At 36.1% G+C, this 23279-nt stretch overlaps 1 protein-coding gene across 1 annotated transcript; it reads right to left on the bottom strand.

The window, feature by feature from the left end:
* Positions 1-1445: 1445 nt before the first annotated feature.
* Positions 1446-6855, bottom strand: LOC131073384 (uncharacterized). Its single transcript, XM_058009808.2, has 2 exons — positions 4699-6855; positions 1446-1812 (listed from the first exon to the last, which is right to left on the bottom strand). The coding sequence occupies exons 1-2, from the start codon at positions 6504-6506 to the stop codon at positions 1704-1706; spliced, it is 1917 nt and encodes a 638-aa protein (XP_057865791.1). The 5' UTR covers positions 6507-6855; the 3' UTR covers positions 1446-1703.
* Between the last annotated feature and the right edge of the window lie 16424 nt (positions 6856-23279).

Below are 23279 nucleotides of genomic sequence, written 5' to 3'. Positions count from 1 at the left end.
AGGTGTTGAAGAGCGCACCCGATGATCTTGTCTTAGTGTTTTCTGCAAGCCGCTTTCATTCCTATCCTGCTAAAACCATTTCATAGCTCATTCTGGTCTTTTTCTCTTGTCGGTTTCCTTCTTTGATCAACCATGTCGACTGAGGCTCTGTATGGCTTCATTATGAGTGTTTATCCAAGGCCTTCCTCATGCTTTTGAGCAGACACTCCCATTTCCTTCTCAGCCTCCACGCGCCAGGTATCCTTCAAAAAGATCACAGATTTGAGACTAAAGCGTCTCCTCATTCACTCGAACCCTCCTGTTCTCCTTGCAGTAAAGATGATACTAGGCAGTGGCCATTTGAATAGGGATGAGTATTCGCGAGACAACACCAGTATCTCCTCCAGATTTGTGGCTTCTCTGCTGGATCAAAAATTACCTAAGCAAGCCATATGGAGCCTCACTAAGGAGCTCTTTCCTGAGGAAATCCTTCAGGAATTTCAAGAGATTTTGAATAAGGCCCTCCATGACTCAGGGGCTCCTTGGCCAAGCGACCGGATACTGTTCAATGCCCATGGAGAGCTCATTAAGTATTATCCTTTCTTGCTGGACTGGAAAGGGAAAGACTTGGACAGACACAAGGTTTTTGCTGGAGTTGGACTGAGCTACCTCAAATGGCGGTTCCTAGGGGAAAATCCGGAGGTCCAGGACAGAGAGGAAGACCTCTTCCAATTTGCAAGACTCAATGGCATCCTGCCCCTGAAAGCTACAAATGAAGAGCCTCAAGCCGATCAAGATTGCCGAGGTGGAGCAAGGAGGGGCCATCGGGGCTCTGGTCGTGGTCGTGGCCGTGGCCGCCCTGCAGGCAGAGGCCATGGGAGAGTGAGAATTGAACCGTCCCAATCTAAACCCTCCAATGCAAGCTAGGTTCTCTAATTTGGTGCTGTGAAAAATCCTTTTTTGAAGCTTAATCCAAGACTGTCTATAGTTTATTTTGGCTACTTATATATGTTTAAAATCTCTGTTATCTAGGCAGTTGAGAATCTGCCATCCAAACTCTTTTTAGCTTTATTATTTTAAGACTGCATAATTTCGTTAGGTTTTTATAAGGATAAATCATGATGCTTATGGTTTTCTGCCTGCTTGGAAACCATTTTTCGTTGGAAATGCTGAGAATGGTTTTTTATGCTATGCCACTCAGCTATGACATAGATTAATTGCCTTTACCGATAAAAAAATAACAATTATAGTAATATCTTGAAAATACAATTAATTTTTGACATAGATTAATTGCCTGCTCTATTTTATGGAGCTAGGTGGGAGGGGAGAAGAATTCATATACGTACTATTGGTTTTTCCAATTTAATTTTCATCAATTCCAATGTAACTCTAAGGCTGTCATGAATTCACTCATTTTTAGATTTTAGAAATCAAACATGAAAAATTAGTATGGTCATCCAGCCATGTCAACAAAACAGTGATACTTCATGAAGAGGAGTATGGTAGTAAATTACCAAAGAAATGACACGAGGCAGAATAAAATTTTCATTATGACAGATATTACAAGCTGTTTAACTTCTGTGTGGGATGCAATTATAATGCCCCAGCAACTATAAAATTCCATGGCCACATTTGATCAAAATTCAATTTTGAAACTTCTTAATAATAAAGATGTCCAAAATGAATTTTTAATTCAGTCCCCATGTTACTATTAATATGTTGATCTAATTTGGTAGCCTGAATCCAAGGAAAATTGCAGTAGCAAAGAGCACTGTTAGTGGTCCTTTTCCTCCAGGAACTAAAACAACTCTTTTCTTGCCCATATCTTGGTCCCTGCAGTGTTAAGACTATTTTGTTAGTAATGATGCCGTAATACAACATTAAAAATGATATTAAAACAAGAAGGCAATCTATATGTGAATAAAAACATGTTATCAATAAGAATATGGTCATGTTTAAAAGTGAATATCTTATCCAGAAAGCAGTTGTAGAATTTCTCCCTAAAAAGACATAAAACCAACGATATATAAGAAACTAAATCAATAAACTCCAGCTGTTGAAGAACATGGAAACTTTACCCACAGGTATTTGGTTTATTCTTCTTTTCCAGTTTAGTTGGATAAATATTAAACATACTTGTTCCAGCAACTAAGAAGCTGGAGAGTGTACAATCTAACATAGAAATGATTATTGGCTATGAAGGTCATCATCATGGCATTTCTCTGTATCATCACTAAATAGTTTTGAATAGTAGAGTTTAGCTTAGTCCTTTTGGTTAAGGATAACTGGGAACATCACCAGAGCATGAATGCTTTTAGAGATGACGAGGCCCTAGTCTTGAACATGTTCTAACTTATTATATATGCATGACCGCCAAGTTGAGTCTTATTGCAATATCAAAATTTGAACTTGATATCTCTATACAAGAGCATCACTTTATCATTACACCAAACCTCTTGGACTATATTCAAATTTGAAGCAAAGTTGCTAGAGAAATGATGATTTAAATGTAAACATTTGGTAGGCATAACATACTTAATGTCAGTGAACAAGGGACATGATTATGTTTTGATAGAATTTAATTTAAAAGCAAAATAGATAAAAACAGATTTACAAGAGTCAATGAGATGGGTTAATAGAGCATAGAAACAAATCAACAGCAACCAATCACATTAGACATGCCTGATGAGATATAATTAAAAAATAAAATGAAGCAAATGCTTTGTTTCAAGAAAGGGAATACAATGACACAGGAGAGAAGAAAATGCCCTTCAGAAACTATGTTAATCATCAATTTTTAGGCTTAAATTCAAAGTTTTGTAAAGATTGCAGACCCAATTAATTGTTAATTTCTGTCAACTTCCTACAGTGACAATTACGATCATCCTCTGTGCAGTAGATCAATATTTAGTTCAAGGATGAGCAATATTCATTGAAATGAAGAACTAGGTTCCTGTCTCTTGCATGCACCAAGAAACAGCATTTTGGTGGAATGTAAAAATATCTGGGATTTGGTTCCATGGTCATTTCAGACTTTAGGCTTTGCCATATGAATCGTACCTGCACTTTCGCATACTTTCCTCATATGATGTCAAATATTGAACCTGGTTTCAAGCTACACTAGAGGCTTTCAAGATTACTGTATAAGGTTTAGGCTTCAATCAAGAACCGAAAATTTAATAAAAAATTTGGGCAAACATATCTTATTTCAGCAGGTAGCTTGTGACAGATAGTTGATACAATACTGTCCTGAGCTTACCAATTTAAACAGCATACTGACAGGTTGGATGGAAAATAAAAATGTAGACCTTGATGGGGGTTAGATATGGGCAATTTTCAATTAGATATTATTACCTGTCCCCTGTAACAAGTAACAGGTCAATTCTTAACAGTCACTTCAAACCATAATCGGTTATATTTAAATTTATCATTTTAACAACTGTATGACCATATTCAATATTTAAAATCAATGAATTGTGGAGTCTGGACAGTTCTTAATGCCTGGCTAAGCAGGCTTAATCAAAACAGAGCTCTATTCACTTGGTCAATAAGTTGGGTGAACTTTCTCTTAGCGTCTAGGAAAGATTTTTATGGCAATGACTCGAGGAGTGTGCATGACGGTTCTCCATAACATGGACAACGTTTTCCAGGACATTACTAAGTGGTTGATATCTCAAACCCTTGTCAATAAGCAATAGAAACCTTGGCCCAGAATCTACGAAAAGCTTGGTTTTTTTCCCCACAACATCAACTTTAAAACATAATTATATTGAACTCTTTCTCCGTAGTATTATAACTCTGGATTCTGATCTTACACTATTACGGTAAGTGTGCTTTGAGCCACTTGCAACTTCATCCTGTTTAATCAAGGATACCTGATTGCAAGGACACCAAAACATTGAAAACCTCCTCTTTTTGAACAAGAAAGAGATTGTTGAATGGTTGTCGATTTTCCTTTAGCATACATCATCTGAATGTCACTAGATGATCCGTTTAATTTGTTGAAGGATAATTTTTGAAGCAGAAACAGATGTGGATGAATGGTTGTTCAAGACGTAAAAATAGATGACTATTAACAGCTGCTCCACTTTTCCAAGGCAAAGACAATGATCAGCATTTGCTTGCTACAACTGAACAAGTATCTTTTCTCTTTTATTAGTATTGTGGCTTTCAAACACAAACATAAAACTCACTGCATGAGTAAAATGTCCAGCATAAGAAGGGCACAAAACAATATATGGCAAAGGCTAAAAATTGGATGCCTTTTAAGACATGAATCTTCTGCATTACCTTTAGAGATAGGTATAGTTGTAAGCTTCGATACTGGATACTGAGAAAATGATAAGGATTATTAATTTATTCTCATGTTCCTTAAGTAAATTTGTTCTCTCTTTTAAGAAAAAAAGAATAATAATAGGACGACTGCATTTATTAAAAAAGTTGTGATGATTTATTATCTAATTGTCTCATGTGATTTAAAAGACCAAGAATAGAATTCCTGCTTATTTAACACTCTCTGCAGTACATTACAATAAATGAAGCATAAGAAATACGGTCTTGGATTTGTAGTTCAAAGCACTGATGAAAAGTGACACAGAAGTTGATAAAACTCGTAAAGCATCTTACAGCTAATTCAACAGAAGGTGATAACACTCCTAACATCAATTCAAGAATGTTTACCAAGCTATGTCCATATATGCAAAGTGGTTCAAGACATACCTTTTTGCATTATTGTAGCGATAGATCCATGCCATCAACGGAGGTAAGATGCCAAACAAGAAACAGTTGGCATAAACCCCAGCAAAATCAAGGGCTGCTGCAAAAGCCTTGGGGAAAAATGTTGAAATGAGAACAGGAGGGCCTAAAACAAGGTATACCATCAAGGCTTCTCTTGATTTTGAATGATCGAGACTTGACAAGTGTGCTGTTTCAGTAGACAAAGTCTCCTTTTTACTTCCAGTGCTGCCACTTTTTATGTCAGATAGTGTCAACCTTTTTCTCAGGCTCTTACCAGAGGATTTTCTAAAAATATTATTGTTATCCTCTTTATAGGTACCTCTGTTTAATATATTTTCATCACTTTGGGCACAATTCAGCTCCTTTTTAGCAGATATTTTCATTCCATATCCGCTAGTAGAAGAATCTTGCAAAGCTATTTCTTGTTGTCCACAGAAGCCCATTCTGCCAAGTTCGTGACCATCCAAGTTAGTCTCTCTACCACTTCCATTTTTTGCGCAGGCTTTTTGTGCAATTTTTTCAGTTCCATTGCAATTTCTCATAATTTTTTCAGCTTCCATTTTGTTAGGAAAGTTCGCCAGATATGTTTTAGAATGCTTTTGGGCAACCATCTTGATCAAGCATAGAGTATCATACAATTGTTTAGGAAAACTGAGGGCATAACTAATCAGTGTCGTTGCAAGGGCCGAAAAGGCAAATGCTTGCACTGCAGGTCCAGCAGAGGAATTCAGAGACAGCAAAAGTTTTATTGGATCCAATGCCCTTGAATATATGCTTGACTGAGCAAGGCCTAAAACAACTGCATTCCACAATAAGACCATTGCAAGAGGCACAACCCCGCCACAGCTAATAGCCTTAAGTGCATCCCTAGGTTTTCTTCCTACAATCTTACATATAAAAGGAGTTATGACATGAAACCCCAGTGTGAGCACAGCTACCGGGACAGCAGGCAAAAGAACACCCGGAGCCCATACTGCATGGTTCAAAGAATCCCATATACAGCGCCTCTTTACAAATACCACCACTCCGACTAGTGCAGAAATGGATGCGACCATAAGAACACACAAAACCTTATTCACTTGATCAATTAAATTAAAAGATGTTAATACTACAATCCCCCCAACTATGACAGGAAAAACAGCACAAGCCACGAAAGAGGACAAAAAGGGCATCCATGTCTGAACAAGGGAACCCAGGCCAGCAATGCAAGCAACCAAAAGAGCATAGTTCAAAATTGCATAAACAACTGCAACAAGAACTCCCATATTGTCTCCCAGTGTATGCATTGCTAAGCCAGTAAAACTCACCTCGTCTAGTCCTTTGTCTTCCATGACAGCACAAGAAAGCTCTGCAACAAGCAAGATGGATGAAATAACATACACCCATGACCCCAAAATGGTCATAGTTGATGGCAGGGGACCAGCATTTAGTGTTGCTGCAGGCAAACCCAATATTCCTGGCCCAACTGCAGCGCCCATTATTAATCCCACTGCAGTCAAGAACTTCCCTGAAACTCCGAAATCTCTTGCAGACGCTCCCTCTACATCAATCTCCAAAGCCATGTCATTCGATATAGCTTTGATTGACAGTTGGGTTGGTGAACTGTATAATATGCCATTTGTATTAAGCAATGGGCAACAGCGTTTCCTTCCCTCCAAAGGAGTCGATGACGAATAATTTGAAAGAGAACCCAAATGAAATCTGCAATAACCAGATGGTTTTGAATTTCTGAAGGTTGCTACAATCCGACTTGAACCCAACCCAGATGGGTGAATCCGTGTCCTCAGCATGGTATTCCAGTAAGAAGCTTTAGCAGAGTTTACTTGGAAGAAACTTGTCTACAATGATTCACTCTCCATTTTCGAATTCCTACAAGTTTTCTAAGAACCATGCAGAATCTCCAAGGACTTCGGGAATATTCAGTTAATTCATAACTGACACCCACGTGAAAATTTCAATAGTTGCAGTTGCAACTTGTTAAAAATTCCATAATGCTGACTGAACATGCATGACAAACTGGTCGGGCCAAAGAGAATCGCCTACAGTGACAAAGTAAGAAAAGGTACAGTTGCACATGTAAGATTCTTTGTTCATTGAATCACTTCTTGTAAAAGATTGATTACAAACAAGATATCTTTTAAAAGTTAAGCACCTAATTATATAGGTCATTAGTTCATAAGACATTTGAAGCTCCCTTTCCCCCAAAAGTGATTCCCTACACTGTATTTGTCTGTCTTCATGTTCAAGTTGGTGCGTCTTCAAAAAGGAGTCTTGAAATCGGTGATATGACTAAAAAATATTCACCTATGAAATCGGTGATGTGACAAAACAATATTCACCTGTGATTTGAACAAATTTAAGATCATCTCAAATATTGACAAATTCAGCACTATATTAAAAGTTTAAAAATAAAAATAGAGCAGATGATTATTTATATTAAGTTAGATTTTTTTTAAAGTTATGTTGTGACTATTAAATTTTGACAAAATTAATTTTGATCGGACATCGCTGATAGAGGACATTTGGGTTCATGGGCGGATGTGGGCTAGGAAGACTCGCCTCATGTTCCGCAGTGGGCCTACACAAAAGGCAGATGGAAGGACATGGCGATACAGGTAAACCAAAGCAAAAATAACAAGGTTTTTCAGCCAGCTTCAAAATACTTTCAAATCTTCTTTGGGAATAGACGTAGTGTGGCATGAAGGCAGAATAACAATGGAAGGAGATTCACTCAAGGGCATTTTAATAATGGTGCGAATCATGGGAATTCTGAGAAGCAATTCAAGGGATTTTCGAGGAAATGGTCTTTGGATCTGGGCAATCAATGAACATTTGCTAGGGTTGTTGGCTTGACAAATAAGGAGATTGCGGCTAGGGTTTCTATTTCTTCACAACAGATGGGAAATAAGGTAAATGTGAACCTCAAGGAAGCTAGCCGGAAAAGGTAAGTAAGATTCCATCTGATCCTATTCTGCCCGAGGTTTCTTCATCGCAAGTTTGGGCTCCTATCCCTTGTATCGATCTTTTAGGTTCTTATGTCGATAAGAAAGCGAATTGTTTGCATACGAATGTTATTTCTAGGGAAATTTGGGGTGATCAAATTAGTTTGTTAAAGTTTTATCATAAATTGCAGAAAAGATGGGGGGATATGCATTATTTTCAATTATTGTCTATGAATGCTTTTATTATTGTCTTTGATTTTCCTTCTTTCAGAGATGAGGTATTAAGAACTTCGCATCATTGGTTTGGAAAACATTTAATTTCAATTGCGGCTTGGAAATCTTTTTTTGTTCCTTCTTGGTCTAGTTCAAAACTTATTCCTTTCTGGTTTGGTTTACCTAAAATTCCTTTTGAATTTATGGATCCAGATGTTTTTGAGAAAATTGGAAATACTATTGAACTTTTTTAACATCTAAAATGGACTTTGTGGAGGGGGAGGTTCTAGTAAAAATTTGCGTTCTTATTAACCCTAACAATGTTTACGCCCGTACTTGTAATATCAAGTCTCATGATGGTATTTGGCACCAGTCAATTGAGAAATTAGATACGTAGCTTCTTAAGTCTCTTTTACTTTTGGATGCTCCTTTACTTATAGATTTTAAGAAAAACCAGCAAGTTGTTGACTGTCCCTAAATCCCTTAATAAAGATAGTTTGTCGACGGGACCTTCGATTGAAGGATGTGGAAATGTCTCTTTGCATAAATTGGTAGAAACAGGTCACATTAATCTTGAAAATAATCCATTGTGTCGTAGTTCTAGGAAACCAAATGATCACACTTCGGGTTCGGTCTCACTTTCGTCTTTACTGAAGACATTTTCTAATAACGGGGGTATAGTGGATGGTAATCCCCCGATGAATGGAGTAGATCACCCATTGATGATAGATTGCCCTAAGATGCCAAATAATCACACAAAGGGTAAGGACGACAATTTGTCTTCATGCACTCAAAAGGAGGTTTTGTATTCTTCAAAGAATGTGAATTTAAATAAAAATGCAGTGCTTGATATGGAAATTATTAAACAGGTACCTGCCATAGGTTTTCCTAATGATGCTTCTTTAGTTTAGGAAATTAAGAATTTGGTGTCTAATAATTCCCCTCTGAATGTTGAAATTAATATGGCTAATGAATCTTCCTTAGGGAATAGTAATCCGTCAGAGGTTGTCCATGTTATTATGCTAGATGAGAATCTGGTTCAGCAAGTACATGATATTTTTAACAATCATGCACGTCAAATGGATGAGGGTATTACTGATAGAGTTGTTTGTTCAATTGAGAATGATTTGGGGGGTATAAACTCGACCCTTCCAATTTTTGCATCTGCTAATCCTTTTGCGGTTTTGGCTACAACAGAGTTGGGTTTTGAAGATAATCCATTTATCTTAGCTTCTCCAAAGTCATGCAAGAGTTTACCAATTGTCCAAACAACTCCAATTTTTTCACCATCGGTGGTTTCTCCTAGGAGAGGTAGGTCTCCAAATAATCTTAAGACTCAATGGAAATTGATGCTGGAATTCAAAAGACTTTGTCCCTTTCTCCTGCTGGTGGGCAAGGGAGGCATTTAGTCTCTCTTGGTAGGCTTAAGAAAACACGTCTAACTCCTGTAAGTGTAAAAAGAAAGAGGAGTAAAAGATTCGTGACTAGTCCACCTGTGACAAGATCAGGGGCTGTGAAACGTAATTTGCAAGGTTGCTTTGGGGAAAGCAAAAATTCTCCGATTATTGGGAAGAGGGGAGCTTCGGCCTCCCCTCGAGGACAATGAGAATTATTTCTTGGAATGTTAGGGGCATTGGGCTTAAATGCCCCTAACAAGAGACGCTTAATTAAGTCCCAATTAAGTGTGATATTTTTATGTTGCAAGAAACAAAGTTGTCAAAGGAGTCTGCTGATTTGGTTTTTTCATCTTGGAGAAGGTGGAATTTTCTTTCTTCTCCGGCTTGTGGTGCTTCAGGAGGTTTGGCACTGCTTTGGAATAATTATAATATTGAGGTACAGTTAGTGGCATCTGCTACAAATTGGCTTTAGTTATAAGCAAGATTTCGAAGGTTAAATTCTGGCTTTTTAACATTTATGCTCCATCAAGAATTCAAAGGAAGAGTAAGTTATGGGGTGAATTAAAGAGGATTTCTTCTCCCTTAAAACATGGTTCCTTTATTATCTTCGGGGGTGATTTTAATGCTATCACTAATTTAGATGAGAAAAGAGGAGGTGTTTTCCCTAATAAAAGGATTACGGATGACTTTGGAGATTTCATTTCTGATATGAGCCTTTTTTATTGTAAGTCTCGGAATGGTGTTTTCACATGGACAAACATGAGAAGGGATTTTTCTCAGATTGCTGAGAGATTAGATCGGTTTTTGTTATCTGAGAATTGGATTGATTCAGATTTTGAATTCTTTTCCTCTATTCTACCAATCTCAGGTTCTAATCATTTTCCAATTTTCCTTTCAGTTATTGAGGATAGGGCTTCTTTTAAGTCTCCATTTAAATTTGAGCCCATGTGGTTTAGGGATTCTTCCTTTTTGCCTCTTCTTATGAAATGGTGGAATTCTGCTGCTTTTTGTTCTAGGTCCCGTATGTTTCAGATTGCTAAGAAGTCAAGTTATTTGAAATTGAATATTAGGGAATGGAATATCTCGCATTTTAAGAACATTTTTCAGGAGAAACAAAGGATTCAAGATACAATTGAGTGTTTTAATACTCATGTGCTTCAACATGGTATGGTGCTACAAGTTTTTGATGAATTGAAGTCACTAAAATTACAGCTTGAGGAGGTGTTAGCTAGAGAGGAAATCTATTGGAGACAGAAATCTAGAGAGTTATGGCTTTTAGATGGTGACAGGACACAATTTTTTCATTCTTCAACTAAGATTAAAAGATGTAAGAATAGGATATGTTGTATTCAGTGTCAGAATGGGAATTTATTGAGAGAGCCAAAGGACATTGCTTCATAGGTAGTTAGGTTTTTTAAGTCATTATTATCTTCGGAAAATGGAAATCTCAGCAATGATATTATATCTAATATTCCTCCTTTAGTATCTTTGGAAGACAATAAGATGTTGATGTCTCCCTTTTCCTTAGAAGAAGTTAAGAGTGTTGTCTTTGCCATGAATCTGGATAAAGCCCTGGGACCAAATGGTTTTACTCCTTTATTTTTTCAGAAATGTTGGGATTTTGTGGGAAATGATGTTTTATTGGCTCTCGAGGAATCTAGGAGAAATAGGTCCATTTTAAAAGAACTTAATACTACAATGATTGCAATTATTCCTTAAAAAGAGGATACTAAGACTTTTGCTGACTTCCGCCCCATTGCTTTATGTAACACTTTGTATAAAATATTTATGAAGGCAATTTCCCTTAGGTTGGCAAAAATTCTACCTAGGATCATTTCATTGGAGCAAGGTGGTTTTGTTCCCGGAAGGGAGACGACAGAGGGTGCAATTGTAGCACATGAGGTGTTGCATTCTATTTCCACCCAAAGAACCCCGACCATGATACTTAAACTACACATGATGAAGGCTTATGATAGAGTAGAGTGGGGGGCTTTATGTGTTGTTCTTGAGAAGTTAGGTTATTCCAAGGCCTGGGTCAAATGGATTCGTGCATGTATTTCTTCTGCAAGATTCTCGGTTTTAATTAATGGTTCTCCCTGTGGTTTTTTCACTTCCTCTAGGGGTTTGAGACAGGGAGATCCCCTTTCTCCCTTTTTGTTTATTCTCCTAGCTGAAACCTTTAGTTGGGCTATTAGGGCTGCTAAAGTGGGGGGACTTTGGAAAGGTATAAGGATTCAGAATATTCCCCAAAGTATTTCTCATTGTCTCTTTGCAGATGATACTCTATTATTTGGACATGCTTCGTTAGTTGAGGCAAAAGTGATTAAAGGAATAATACAAAATTATGCATCGTTTTTTGGTCAGAAAGTGAATGGTGATAAATCAAAGATTTTTTTCCTTAATACATCACAACTGGTTCAGCATAGGTTGCAATCCTTTTGGGGATTTAAGACTGGAAATCTTCCATGTACTTACCTTGGGATTCCTTTCTTGGTTAAACAGGATAAGATTGGTTTTTGGGATAAGATTATTTCGGCCATTTCTAAAAGAATTTTCTCATGGAATCATAGATGGTTAACTTTGGCAGGTAAAATTGTTCTCATCAAGTCTATTTTGAATGTTGTTCCCATATATCTCATGTCTGTTTTGAAGTCTCCAAAAGCAACCATTGTTAGTTTACAGGATACTCTTAGAGATTTTCTTTGGAACAATAATAAAGATGGCAAGAATAAACTCCCTTTAGTTGCATGGGATAAGGTATGTTTGCCTAAGGAACTTGGGGGAACAGGAATTTGAAGTCTAGAGAATCAGAAGTTAGCCTTAGGTGCTAAGTTGGTTTGGAAATTATATGACAAGCCTAGCTCCTTATGGGCACAGATTATGTTTGCCAAATATTTAAATAATGGACTGAGGGAGTACATTTTTAAAGTCTCAAATTTGCCTTCGGGTTCTGCTATTTGGAATTTCCTTTGTAAATGTAGATTAGTTATTTTGCCTCATCTCTCATAGATTGTTCATAATGGTAGAAAGGTCAGATTCTGGTATGAAGTATGGAATGGACACACACCTTTGGTGAATATTAGGGATCGGTCTCCTCTGATCACTGTTCTTTCCTCCCTTTGGGGTGTTTTTGTAGCAGATTATTTTGAAATTGTGACTAGTGGACCCCTTAAGCTAGCTAGATGGAAGTCGATTGATTTCTTAGATGTTGATCAAAGCATGAAATTGATTTTGAAAAGATTTTGGGGGATAGAATTGTATTTCTTCCTGATTCTGAGGATGAACTTATTTGGACAAAGAATATTTCTGGTAAGTACACTTTTAAAGATGGTTACAACTCTTTTATGGTTGCTAAAGATTTATCTTCTTGGCCTTATAAGTTGTTTTGGCATTTGGCTTGTCTTCCCAAAGCTGGAGCCTTTGCTTGGTTGGCAGTTCAGGATAGAGTCCTTACAAGTATGAGACTAGACAAGCTTGGTATTACTGTTGTTTTCCCTTGTGTCCTTTGTAACAAAAATTTGGAATCTTCTTCACTCATGTTCCTACATTGTGATTATGCTTATGAATGTTGGTAGTGGTTGTTTGAGAAGTTAAATATATCCTTTGTTATTGGTAAGGATCTCATTTCCCATTTTAGATCTTGGCCCTTTATGTTTACCTCATCTTTTTATGCATGCCTTTGGATCATATCTCCATCTATTGTGATTTGGAATGTTTGGCTAGAGAGAAACAACAAGATATTTAAAAAAACAAGGTCTCTTGTGTCTGAGGTTCTATTAAAAATCGAGTCTTCAATCTCTGAGGTTGCTTTGTCATTTATTTATAAGAATTTGGAAAATCTTACTTCTTTTTCGCACTGGGATAGTAGAGTTACTAGAGTTTGGAAGCTGCTGTCAGTTTTACCCTCTCATGGTTCAATTTTAAAAAAGAATGATGCAATAGGTAAGAGATGCTCTGCAAGATGGAAAGCTCCTCCGCAAGGGCACTTTAAACTGAATTTTGATGGGGCCTCTCATGGTAACCCTATGTTGGCTGGGGTAGGCATGGTAATTTATGATCACAATGCAAATTTTATTCGAGCTAAGTGTCTTGCTATTGGTTTTAAAACTAACAATTATGCAGAATTTCATGCTTTGTCTTTTGGATTGGATATGGCAATCTCTTTGGGAATTAAGGACTTAATAATTGAAGGTGATTCTATGGTGATTATTCAATGTGTTATGAAAAAGAAATCGAATTGTTGGAATTTGCAATATATACTTGATCCCATTTTACAAAAAAAAAAATTGTTTGAATCTTTCTTGGTATCCCATTGTTACAAAGAAGTTAATAAGATTGCAGATTATTTGGCAAATTTAGCCATTGATAGCAATGCTAATCAGGGAGAGGTGGGTTTTGAGGAAATTCCTTCTAAGGTATGGGAAGGTTTGCAGCAATAGTCATATGATTTTCTTGAGTAATGTCGATGTAAAATTTTATGATGATAATTATTCACGCTTTCCCCTTTCATTTCAAGTATTCATGTTCGTTGTCTAGAGAAGAGTTCGAGGTCATGATATTTGATATAATAGTGTTTTTCCAAAGGTTTTTTGATACTTTCTTTTTTGGCAGGAAGGTTTTTGGCTCATGGGATTTGGCACAGGGCTTTGGAAAATTTTGTCTTCTTCCATTGATAGCAGCTATGGAGTCTACATTTGAAAATTATCTGATGGGTTTTTTTGGCAAATTGTCATATGGGCTCTATGCAAAACTAATATTATGTGTTGTGACCGCATTTTGTATGTGGTTTTGGACAGGGTGTATAAATTGATCCGTTAGATACTATAGGTTTATTTTATGAGTTGTGACCAAAGGTTTTCTTCCTAGGGTTCTTTCCTCTGGTATGCTCTTTGAATCCTGTGTAAAAAATAAAAAATATTAATAAAAAAGTTTAGTGGAATAATCCACTTTTATTGAAAATAAAAATTATTCTCTACTAATAATTTAAAAAATAAATATTTGCTATACATTGTAATTATGAAATGGTAGATTAATATTTTTGAAATATCTTTGTTTTAATTATATATTTATACATCTATTTAAAATTTATAATTTTATAGTTTTGATGAGTGCATATCTTTCTTTTTATGTGGTGCTTATTTTGTAATTATTTTTTATGTTTATAATTAATATTAATATTTTAAGATGTGAATGGTTATCAAATTTAAGTTAAAAGATAAGAGTTTTTGTTAACATTAACACACTCACACCATTACATTCCACCACTTGTCATTGTTGTAGAATGCCTCTAGACATTAATTACAATGTAAAATTGATAAAATTAGAATAAAAATATAATTTTAAATAGAATAATTATCTATACTATATTAAGAAATAAACAATTTCATATTATAATAAACATTTGTTATCTATTATATATAGGAATAAAACATGTCTATCTAAAAATATCTATAAGTTAATAAATGTAGTAATAAATACGTAATTATTTTAAGAAAATTAATCTAAATTATTTAATGCATTAGTAAATAAATTCGATGGCTTGCAGGTGGAGAATATCACCCATGGGGGGATTAGTCTCGCCCTAGCTCACACAGGCACCCAAGATACGGGTTGCTAGACGCTGGGATAGGTCATGTGGATACCTCCTGCATAAAAATAAAATAAAAAATAAACTTGGAATACTATCTTGTTAAATTTGTCAACTCCTCTAATGTTGTAAGTTCAGTTCATTTGCTTTATTTGAAATGTTTAATGTTGAATACTAGAGCTTGCTTAATTGTTGAATTATTTTGACATGTGGTCTTGAAATGTTTCTAGTGTTTAAGAAAAGTGCAACAATGTTTTCTAATGTATTAAATATTTTCATATTATGTTTGTTTATATGAATGTAATGAAATGATATATGAATGATGTATAGTCAACCTATAGAGGGTTGCAATAATGAATAGACAATCAGTTGTAAACCTTAAAAAGGTTGTAACTTTGGCAAGACAATGGGTACCTAAAGTATGTAGGGTTGTAACAAGATAATTTGATGAGTTTGAAGTGTATTATTAGGTTTCTAATGTGATGGCATAATGATAATTAAGCCTTAGAATGCTACAATTATATTGCACAATCAATATTCAATATATTGAGAATTGTAAAAATGCCATATGTACAAAAAATCTCAAGCATGTAAAGATTACTATAATAACAAGAAAACTAATGTGGGAGATTGTTTGAGACATTTGAAGGTTAATAGTGATGAATAAGGATGTTGAGTCAATGGATTCCAACCATGAGAGAATGTGTAGAGTCCTCTTTATTGTTTTGTTGGATCTATACCATTTTAGTTCTTGCAAGTAAAGTAGTTTGCAATAATATAGATTATATTTCAACAGTTTGTGATTGTTAGAATCAAGGTGCCATTTACCTCGCAATCATATGTATTATTCATATATCTCCAACCCTCTTGGAAGGTGTTCTTAGATACCTAAGGTGATATTGGAAATTAGTTTATAATTTAGTTTCTATCAAAATCTTGTTATTAGTTTTCATATGCATTCATGAAGAAGGTTGAGGACAATAATGGCAGTTACAATTAACTTTTTATCACTAAATACATTTTCTCAATTCTAGGGAAAAGGATGGAGTTGGAAGCTTTGTATGAGAAGATGGGTCCCACATGAGTTGACTATTCCATTTTGGAGCACTAAGCTTTGGAATTTGATCCATTGAGGGTTGTGAATCCTAAGATGTTTTTGCAATCACATTTTCCATTCACGAGACCAATTGATTACACAATTTGCGGGCGAGGTGTTTTTTAAGGATGACATGATTTTTTAATCCACTAGTTTGGTAAATCCATTCATGATTTTGTCCTTTTTTGTGCCTATATATTGAGAGCACGAGATAGTAGTTTTACGAGATTATTTATAAGTACACATGGGATACCAAAGTGTTATGAGATCGAAGTTTTAAGATGTGGGTGCATCTCCCCTTTGAAGATGAATACCTTGTCTTCTTTCTTGTTTGGAGTTTCTTTTTGAAGGGTTTTATCCACATAAATCACATGCTATATATACTTTGTTGATTTATTTCATATTGTTGATATTTTAATCACATAGTTTTAATTATATGTCAATCCTTATTGAATAAGAAAATTCATAATTACATACACTTTCAAAAGATTTTATTTTAGAAGTTTCACTTTGTAAATCCATTTGATATCAATGCTAATGATTTTGCATAGAGAGGAATACCTTTCTTTAAGTGTTGAAGGTTTTTGGCTATAGTGGGAACTTCTATATTATGCATTTTTGTATATTTGAGAAAAGGGTTATATACCATGATGTGCACTTCTCGTATGGATATTGAAAAAATTAATGGCATTGAATATGATATGTGAAAGTTGAAGATGGAAGATCTTCTTAAAGAAATATATTAATGGTTGTCTATTTCACTAAAATGGACAATAATGTACAATGAACCATATGGTTGTGATATGCAAATTCTATCCTCTTGATATTTTTTTAAGTAGGCTGTCACACATTAGTTATAGAAGAGGATAGATGATATCTACCAAAATATGTGTATTATACTAAATTATATTTCAAAAGATATTAATTGAAAATTAAAGATGATGATTCTATTACAAACTATTTGAATTCTTTTAATTTGATTATAATTTGTCTTGCTTCTCTAGATGTTAGGCTAGACAAGGAAGCTAAATACATCCTATTAATTTTTTCTTTATCAAATACATGGAGAAATATAATCATTGTCATTAGTAGTAGTGACCTATAGAGATAAAGAAGAACGGTCTTAACATTACTCTACCTTTGAAAGGAAACAAGAACAAAATCCTTGAATGAAGGTTCAAAAGATGCATTGCATGTATAGGAATGGTCCAAAAAGAGGAGGGCTTAAAAGAAATAAGAAAAATGATAGAACTATGTCTAGAGAATGTTTTAAAATCCAAAGCAAGAGAAAAGTGTAGTGTTGAAACTATGGTAAAAGGGGACATGTGAAGAATGAATATACAGACAAGAAAAAAGGTTTAGATTCCTCTACAAAAAAATTCCCTTAATGGCAGTGACAATGATGCTTTATTTATTTATACAAATACTATAGGTGATTATGCTTGGTTTAATGATTTAATTTTCTCCTACCATATGACTCCTCAAAGAGTGACTTTATACATATACAATAGAGGTTTTCCTTAGAGACAATAATACCAATTAGATTATTGGTAAAGGAAAGGTATAATTGTGTTTCAATGATGGAAGGGTTAAAACCTTTGATCATGTTTTGCATATTCTAAGTCTTGCAAAAAAAAACTAAATTTTGTATTCAAGATAATTGCTTCTATATTGCACATGAAATTTAACAAGTTTAGTTGTAAGTTCGTAAGAGATAATTGATGAAATTAGGGAACACTGAGAGGGGGGTGAATCAATGTTCTACTGGTAAATGAATTTTCAAACTTATTATTTTTAGACCACCGGAACCAGATGCAAGAAAGTAAAATGCAAAAACACAAGATAATCAACCACAAGATCATAACACCAGGATTTTTATGTGGAAACCCGGAAAGGGAAAAACCACGGTGGGATTTGAACCCACAATATTATTCCACTATGGCCAGTAGCAAAACAATATTACATAAAGGGGAATGCACCTGCATTCATGCTTACAGCCTAGAGCTCACTGCTGAAATTACAATATGGAAGTCTCACTGACTTATAGATCTTTTACAAGGATAAATACAATGATTGAACTCCAAAATAGCATCAAGAAATGTCTAGATGAGTTCCGGTTAAGTGCAAAAATTCTGACTGTAACACCTCTGTCACTCTGCCTTGTTTTGCTTCATAGTCAACTACCAGATCAAGAATGCACACATGAAACTGCATCAAATGGGATTCTCAATCACTACTCACTCATACCATGAAATACCATACACCAAAAAGATCTTCTACATCAGTCATGTATATCCGCAATCAAAAATAAAACATTCATCAAGTCAGCCATCCATATTATGCAATGTAACGTGTAACCGGGTGTCAGCTAAGACCGGATCTCAAAACCATACGTGGATCAACCAAATGATGTGAAAATGATTTCTACATGTCAGACATATCATCCCATGCATGAATCTCACCACCGCAATCACCACAAAGATTCCAGACCAAAAGTGCTCTTCTTATCCCAAAATATCAGTGATAGATTACTGGACCATTTCATCTACCGGTGACCAATATCCACAACTATCGGATAGGATTTCCAAGATGAGTTTCTATCAATGGCAACCTTAAACCATTATACATGCACTAGAATCCATCGGATGAGTGTCAGTTGCCAACAATCTCCCCCTTTGGCATTGATGGCAACACTCGTTAAAAAATGACTAAGTGTTGAAACTTGTATACCAGATCAAAATTTCTAAGGCCCCCCCTTAGACCAGAACTCAAAAACTATATCATTCTCTGGAAATTTTTCACTCCACTCTCCCCCCTTTGATATCAATGCCAAAGATGGGGTGTTGCCCAAAAAACTTATATACAAGGGCACATACCAGATATTTTATACGTGAAGATATCTGAAAAAATGGTCTTGAAAAGTTCTAAGTGGGTATCCCACCCATTCTTCAAGTTGTCCAAAAATGTGATGAAAGCACTGAAAACATAAGCATATATCTCCACATCTTTTAATTCAGATGGAACTGATTGATTCATTGTCTTCATGCAATCAACTTTGTTGCTTAACATGGTGTCCATCCGGGGAGCAATAAGGTTATAGAGTTCACCAACCTGCCTTAGTATCTTGTCCTTTTCTGAATTTAGGATCGAGATTTGATCAATTAGAGCCACCACTTGACCTTCTACACTATTGGCGAGGGCTACATTGGAATCAAATGACTGAGATATACTATCAAGCTTGCCCTGGCAAACACTGATTTGCTTGTCTATATCTGAAGTGAATTTGGGCAGTATAAGGCATGACTTATATATCTTTCCTCCTTCACTCAGTGCCTCAGAGATAGTCTGCAATCCTTTGTTCAATTTGACCCTGTCATCTTCAATCATCTTCCGGAAGGTCTGCATTCACACCTCCTTGAATCTGTCCAAAAATTTCTTGGTGGTTGCCTTCTCCAATGACTCACAATTGGTATTGATATTGTTTATTAATTGTAGTAACTTGCCGAAGGAGTTGGAATTTGGATCTAATTGTACTTTTGGTACCACCTTTTGCAAAACACCTACAGACATCTCAATCAATTTTTGTCCTCAGTCTTTGATTTAACCAAGTCCTGACTAGCTTGAGCCTGGACTGTTGCAACAACCATTAGCCTTTCAACTAGATACATCTAACCAATGTCAAGAGGTCTATCAAAATTGATGGAGATCTGCAGGAGAATTATTTTCCCTATCTCCCTTGGAGTGTCAATTGCCATGATTACTGGGACATTGTCAGTTTGCTGCTTTCCCTTATTGACCTCTTCTTCCTTATCTAATACCTTGCCCTTCTCTGAATCTCCTTTTCCCACATCCTTTTCTCTAACCTATGCACCAGTGTCACCACTAGGTGTAGTATCAGTTTTTGGAGCCTCTATTTCCTCTACAACATTCCTATCCATTAACTCTAGGTGGTCAACTGAAGGATTTTGACTGTCACTTGCCTCAAGGGTTACATTGGCCTAGACTTTCGGATCATCTTAAGGATCAACAGGAAAACAATCAAGCACTAGAAGCCATTGTAAGTGCATTATCTGATACTGAATACATTGATGTACATGGATTATAAATTGAATTTGAAGTTTGGGATAAATTAGAACTAATCTATGGTGGTGTTAAAAATGTTCAAAAATCTAAGGAAGAGAATCTTAGAGGTAAATTTGATGATATGAGAATGGTAGAAGGTGAAAATATAGCTCAGTATGGACAAAGGATTAAAGAGGTTGTCGGTGGTATTAAAAGTATTGGAGGAAAGATTGAAGATGACACTATTTTAAGTAAGATGCTTATAACTCTTTTACCTGCCTTTGCAATCAGAGTTTCTGCTATTCAAGAATTAAGGTCAGTAAGTAGTGATAAGGTCACTGTTGATTCTCTTATTGGTAAACTGATTGCATTTGAATTAAATGGTTTTGATAATAGTATTTCTAAGGTATCTGAATCATCTTTTAAAGCATTTGTAACTGGTACACCTGTGAGAAAAGGGAAAGATGTATGTCATAGTTATGATTGCAGATCTAGTCATGGTGGTAGCAGAGGAGATAATGATGATGAAGATAACTTGATGGAGTTTGAAGCTCTTCTGGCTAAGAGACTTCCAAGAGGCATTGGTAAATATAAAGGTAAACTACCTCTTAAGTGTTTCTCTTGCAATAAGATTGGACATATTGCTGCAAATTTCCCTAACATTGATAGAAAGGAGAAGTTTAGGAAATATAAAGGAAAAAGGAAGAAACAATGCTATGTTGCAGTTAATGAAGGAGTGACAGATGAGGAATCTGAGGAAGAGGACAATGAGGAAATTGTCTTTGTTGTTGTGAAGGAAGATCTGGCTGATGAAAAGGCTTTGGTATCTCAGTTTGACTCTAGTGATGAGTGGATAATAGATAGTGGTTGTTCACATCACATGACTGGTGATAAGAACAAATTAATATTCCTTGAAGAGTTTGATGGTGGTGTGCTAAGATTTGGTAATAACTAACCCTACATGGTAAAATGTAAAGGATCTATTTCACTGAATGGTAAGAGTAATGCATATGATGTTTAATGGGTTGAAGGTTTAAAACATAACTTGTTGAGTTTTGGACAACTAAATGATAAAGGATATCACCTTGAGTTTAAAAAAGGAGTGTGCAGGATCGTGGTGTTGGCATCGTGTTGTCATTGATATCAACCAGTATAGAAGGACAACTGGTAAGAAGAATATGTCAATTGGTAAGTGATGTCTTGACATGGAGAAGATAAATCAACCAAGTGAGTAGTTGCCAACCAACAAGCTTATGACCAGTGTACAAGCAGGATGAGCAAGATGTTGAGTTATTGATTGTGATGAAGAGGAGGAGTGTTTTCTAAATAACATCAACACAGGAGAAGGATGTACAAGTCACCGATACACTATGTGGATGCAGAACAACGAGACTCCCACCAGATAGAGATGCAGTGACCATGTGAAGAGATGACTGATAGTGAGTGTGCCCCAACTGGATCATATGTGACTATTTGAAGATATGCTACACAAACAGGGAAGCCACATGAGTGCATTGTAGGATGCAGATGATAAAGATTCACTACCACCGATAAGTAGAGTTTATATCCTATTATGCATAGTGTGCATCATAGTTCTATGAGATAAGGAAGAAGAGGTAAAGGCAAGTGTTTGAAGGCTTACACCAGATCTACTGGTGAATAAAGGGATGCCTCAAGTGCATGAAATCAGGGATATGTACTGGACTGATAGAGAAGTCATGATGAGTTGCCGGAACAGATGAAGGGTGATGGGTTTGTCACTTTGACAAATCGGCTGAGATATGGTCTGGGCTAATGAGGAAGAAGGCAAGGCTGAGCAGTTGCAGACAGAGGAAAATGGATGGATTGAAGATGGAGATGACATGGTGTCAGCAAGGTGTTTACTGGTATGTATGTCCACCGGTAATATGGACAAGGTGCAGGATGCAGAAGACTCCCATCTGATGAAGATGTACATAAGGAAGGTTAGCAAGAGTGCTGACCGGTTGAGTATTCCACCAAAAGAGAAGCAGAGTGCAAGGTTGAATTGCTAAGAGGGTTTTCTAGATGATCAAGTGTGAACTGACCCAATGTCGACAAGTTGAATGCTGAGTTGGATGTCGACATGTGCAATACGTAGGTGTCAAGTGGCAAGAAGGCAAAAGTTGGTGAAGGTGTTTATATCATCGAGGCATGGTAGGTGTTTTTACAGTTGAGAATTTAATATGGAGCCCGTGATTTGCGGATCGGATAAGAGGATTGTAGCTTGAGGAAGAATGAATGATAGAAGGAGATTAGGGAGTTGTTGGCACCAGTATCAAAGCAAGGAAATCAGATTGTAAGAGAATCTTCAAAAGGAAACAACTGAGTCATGAATGTGTCAACAAATTTCAAGGCCGGAAAACAAGTTTTATATTCTTAGCAAACATACTTTGGATAGATGGGAAACACGTTATTGCTTATCCCTCCACAGCAGGTGTGCAATCCAAGGTGGATCTGATCGGATTGGATGCAGATTTGGTCTGTAGAAAAAAAACCTAACCGCTCAAAATTTGAATTGGAATTGGTGGGAAAAAAATTTATAAACATGCAAGCCAAAATCGATGGAGGTTGTTGCTGAATGAGAGAGTGTTGCTGCTACATGTGAGAGAAAATTAGTCAAGTACTCAACAACAATAAAAGGAGATATTGAGTGTGAAAGAGTATAGGGTTGAAGAGTTCAACTAACAATAGTGAAGCAACTGATAGTCTACCAATGAGTCTGTGAGAGAAGCATACTCGTGGTGACTGAACCAACAGAGAAGATCCATAGAAGATTGCAGAGAAGGGAAGCTGAGAACTGATAGGTATCAGATGGTAGACATCTAACTAAGTTATCAAGACCGATGGTGGAGAGCAGTAGTGAAGCAAAGAGAAAAGAGAACTGAAAGAGAGCAGATCTGACAAAGAAGAAGAAGAGGTTGATCCAATGTAGGTGCAATAGAGAGTAAGGTTGCAGAAGTGTGAGGGTTAGCAGAGAACCGATAGTGAACTGGATAGAAGATCCAACAAAGAGATTTGCAAAAGTGTTACAAAATCCATTTGTAACAAGGTTATTAATTTGTAAATGATTATGTTTTATATTCACTGAGTTGTAGATTGGTGTAGGGGTTGTAGCTCCTTGGGTTGGTGCCCTAAACATTGTAATCTGAGATTCATTGTGAGGCTGGATTGGAGCAGTAGACTCTAGCAACATTTCTCACCAAGGTTTTTCCATCTTGGGATTTCCTCGTATATGTTGGTATTAT

Source organism: Cryptomeria japonica, chromosome 10 (assembly GCF_030272615.1).
Source record: "Cryptomeria japonica chromosome 10, Sugi_1.0, whole genome shotgun sequence".
Taxonomy (NCBI): domain Eukaryota; kingdom Viridiplantae; phylum Streptophyta; class Pinopsida; order Cupressales; family Cupressaceae; genus Cryptomeria; species Cryptomeria japonica.
Note: the sequence above shows the minus strand (reverse complement) of the source record. Positions and strands in the feature narration are given on the sequence as shown.

Coding starts and splice junctions, on each gene's coding strand:
- LOC131073384 (XM_058009808.2), bottom strand. CDS start 6,506: ATGCTGAGGACACGGATTCACCCATCTGGGTTGGGTTCAAGTCGGATT. Junction 1,813..4,698: donor CGCTACAATAATGCAAAAAG/GTATGTCTTGAA, acceptor TTAACACTGCAG/GGACCAAGATATGGGCAAGA.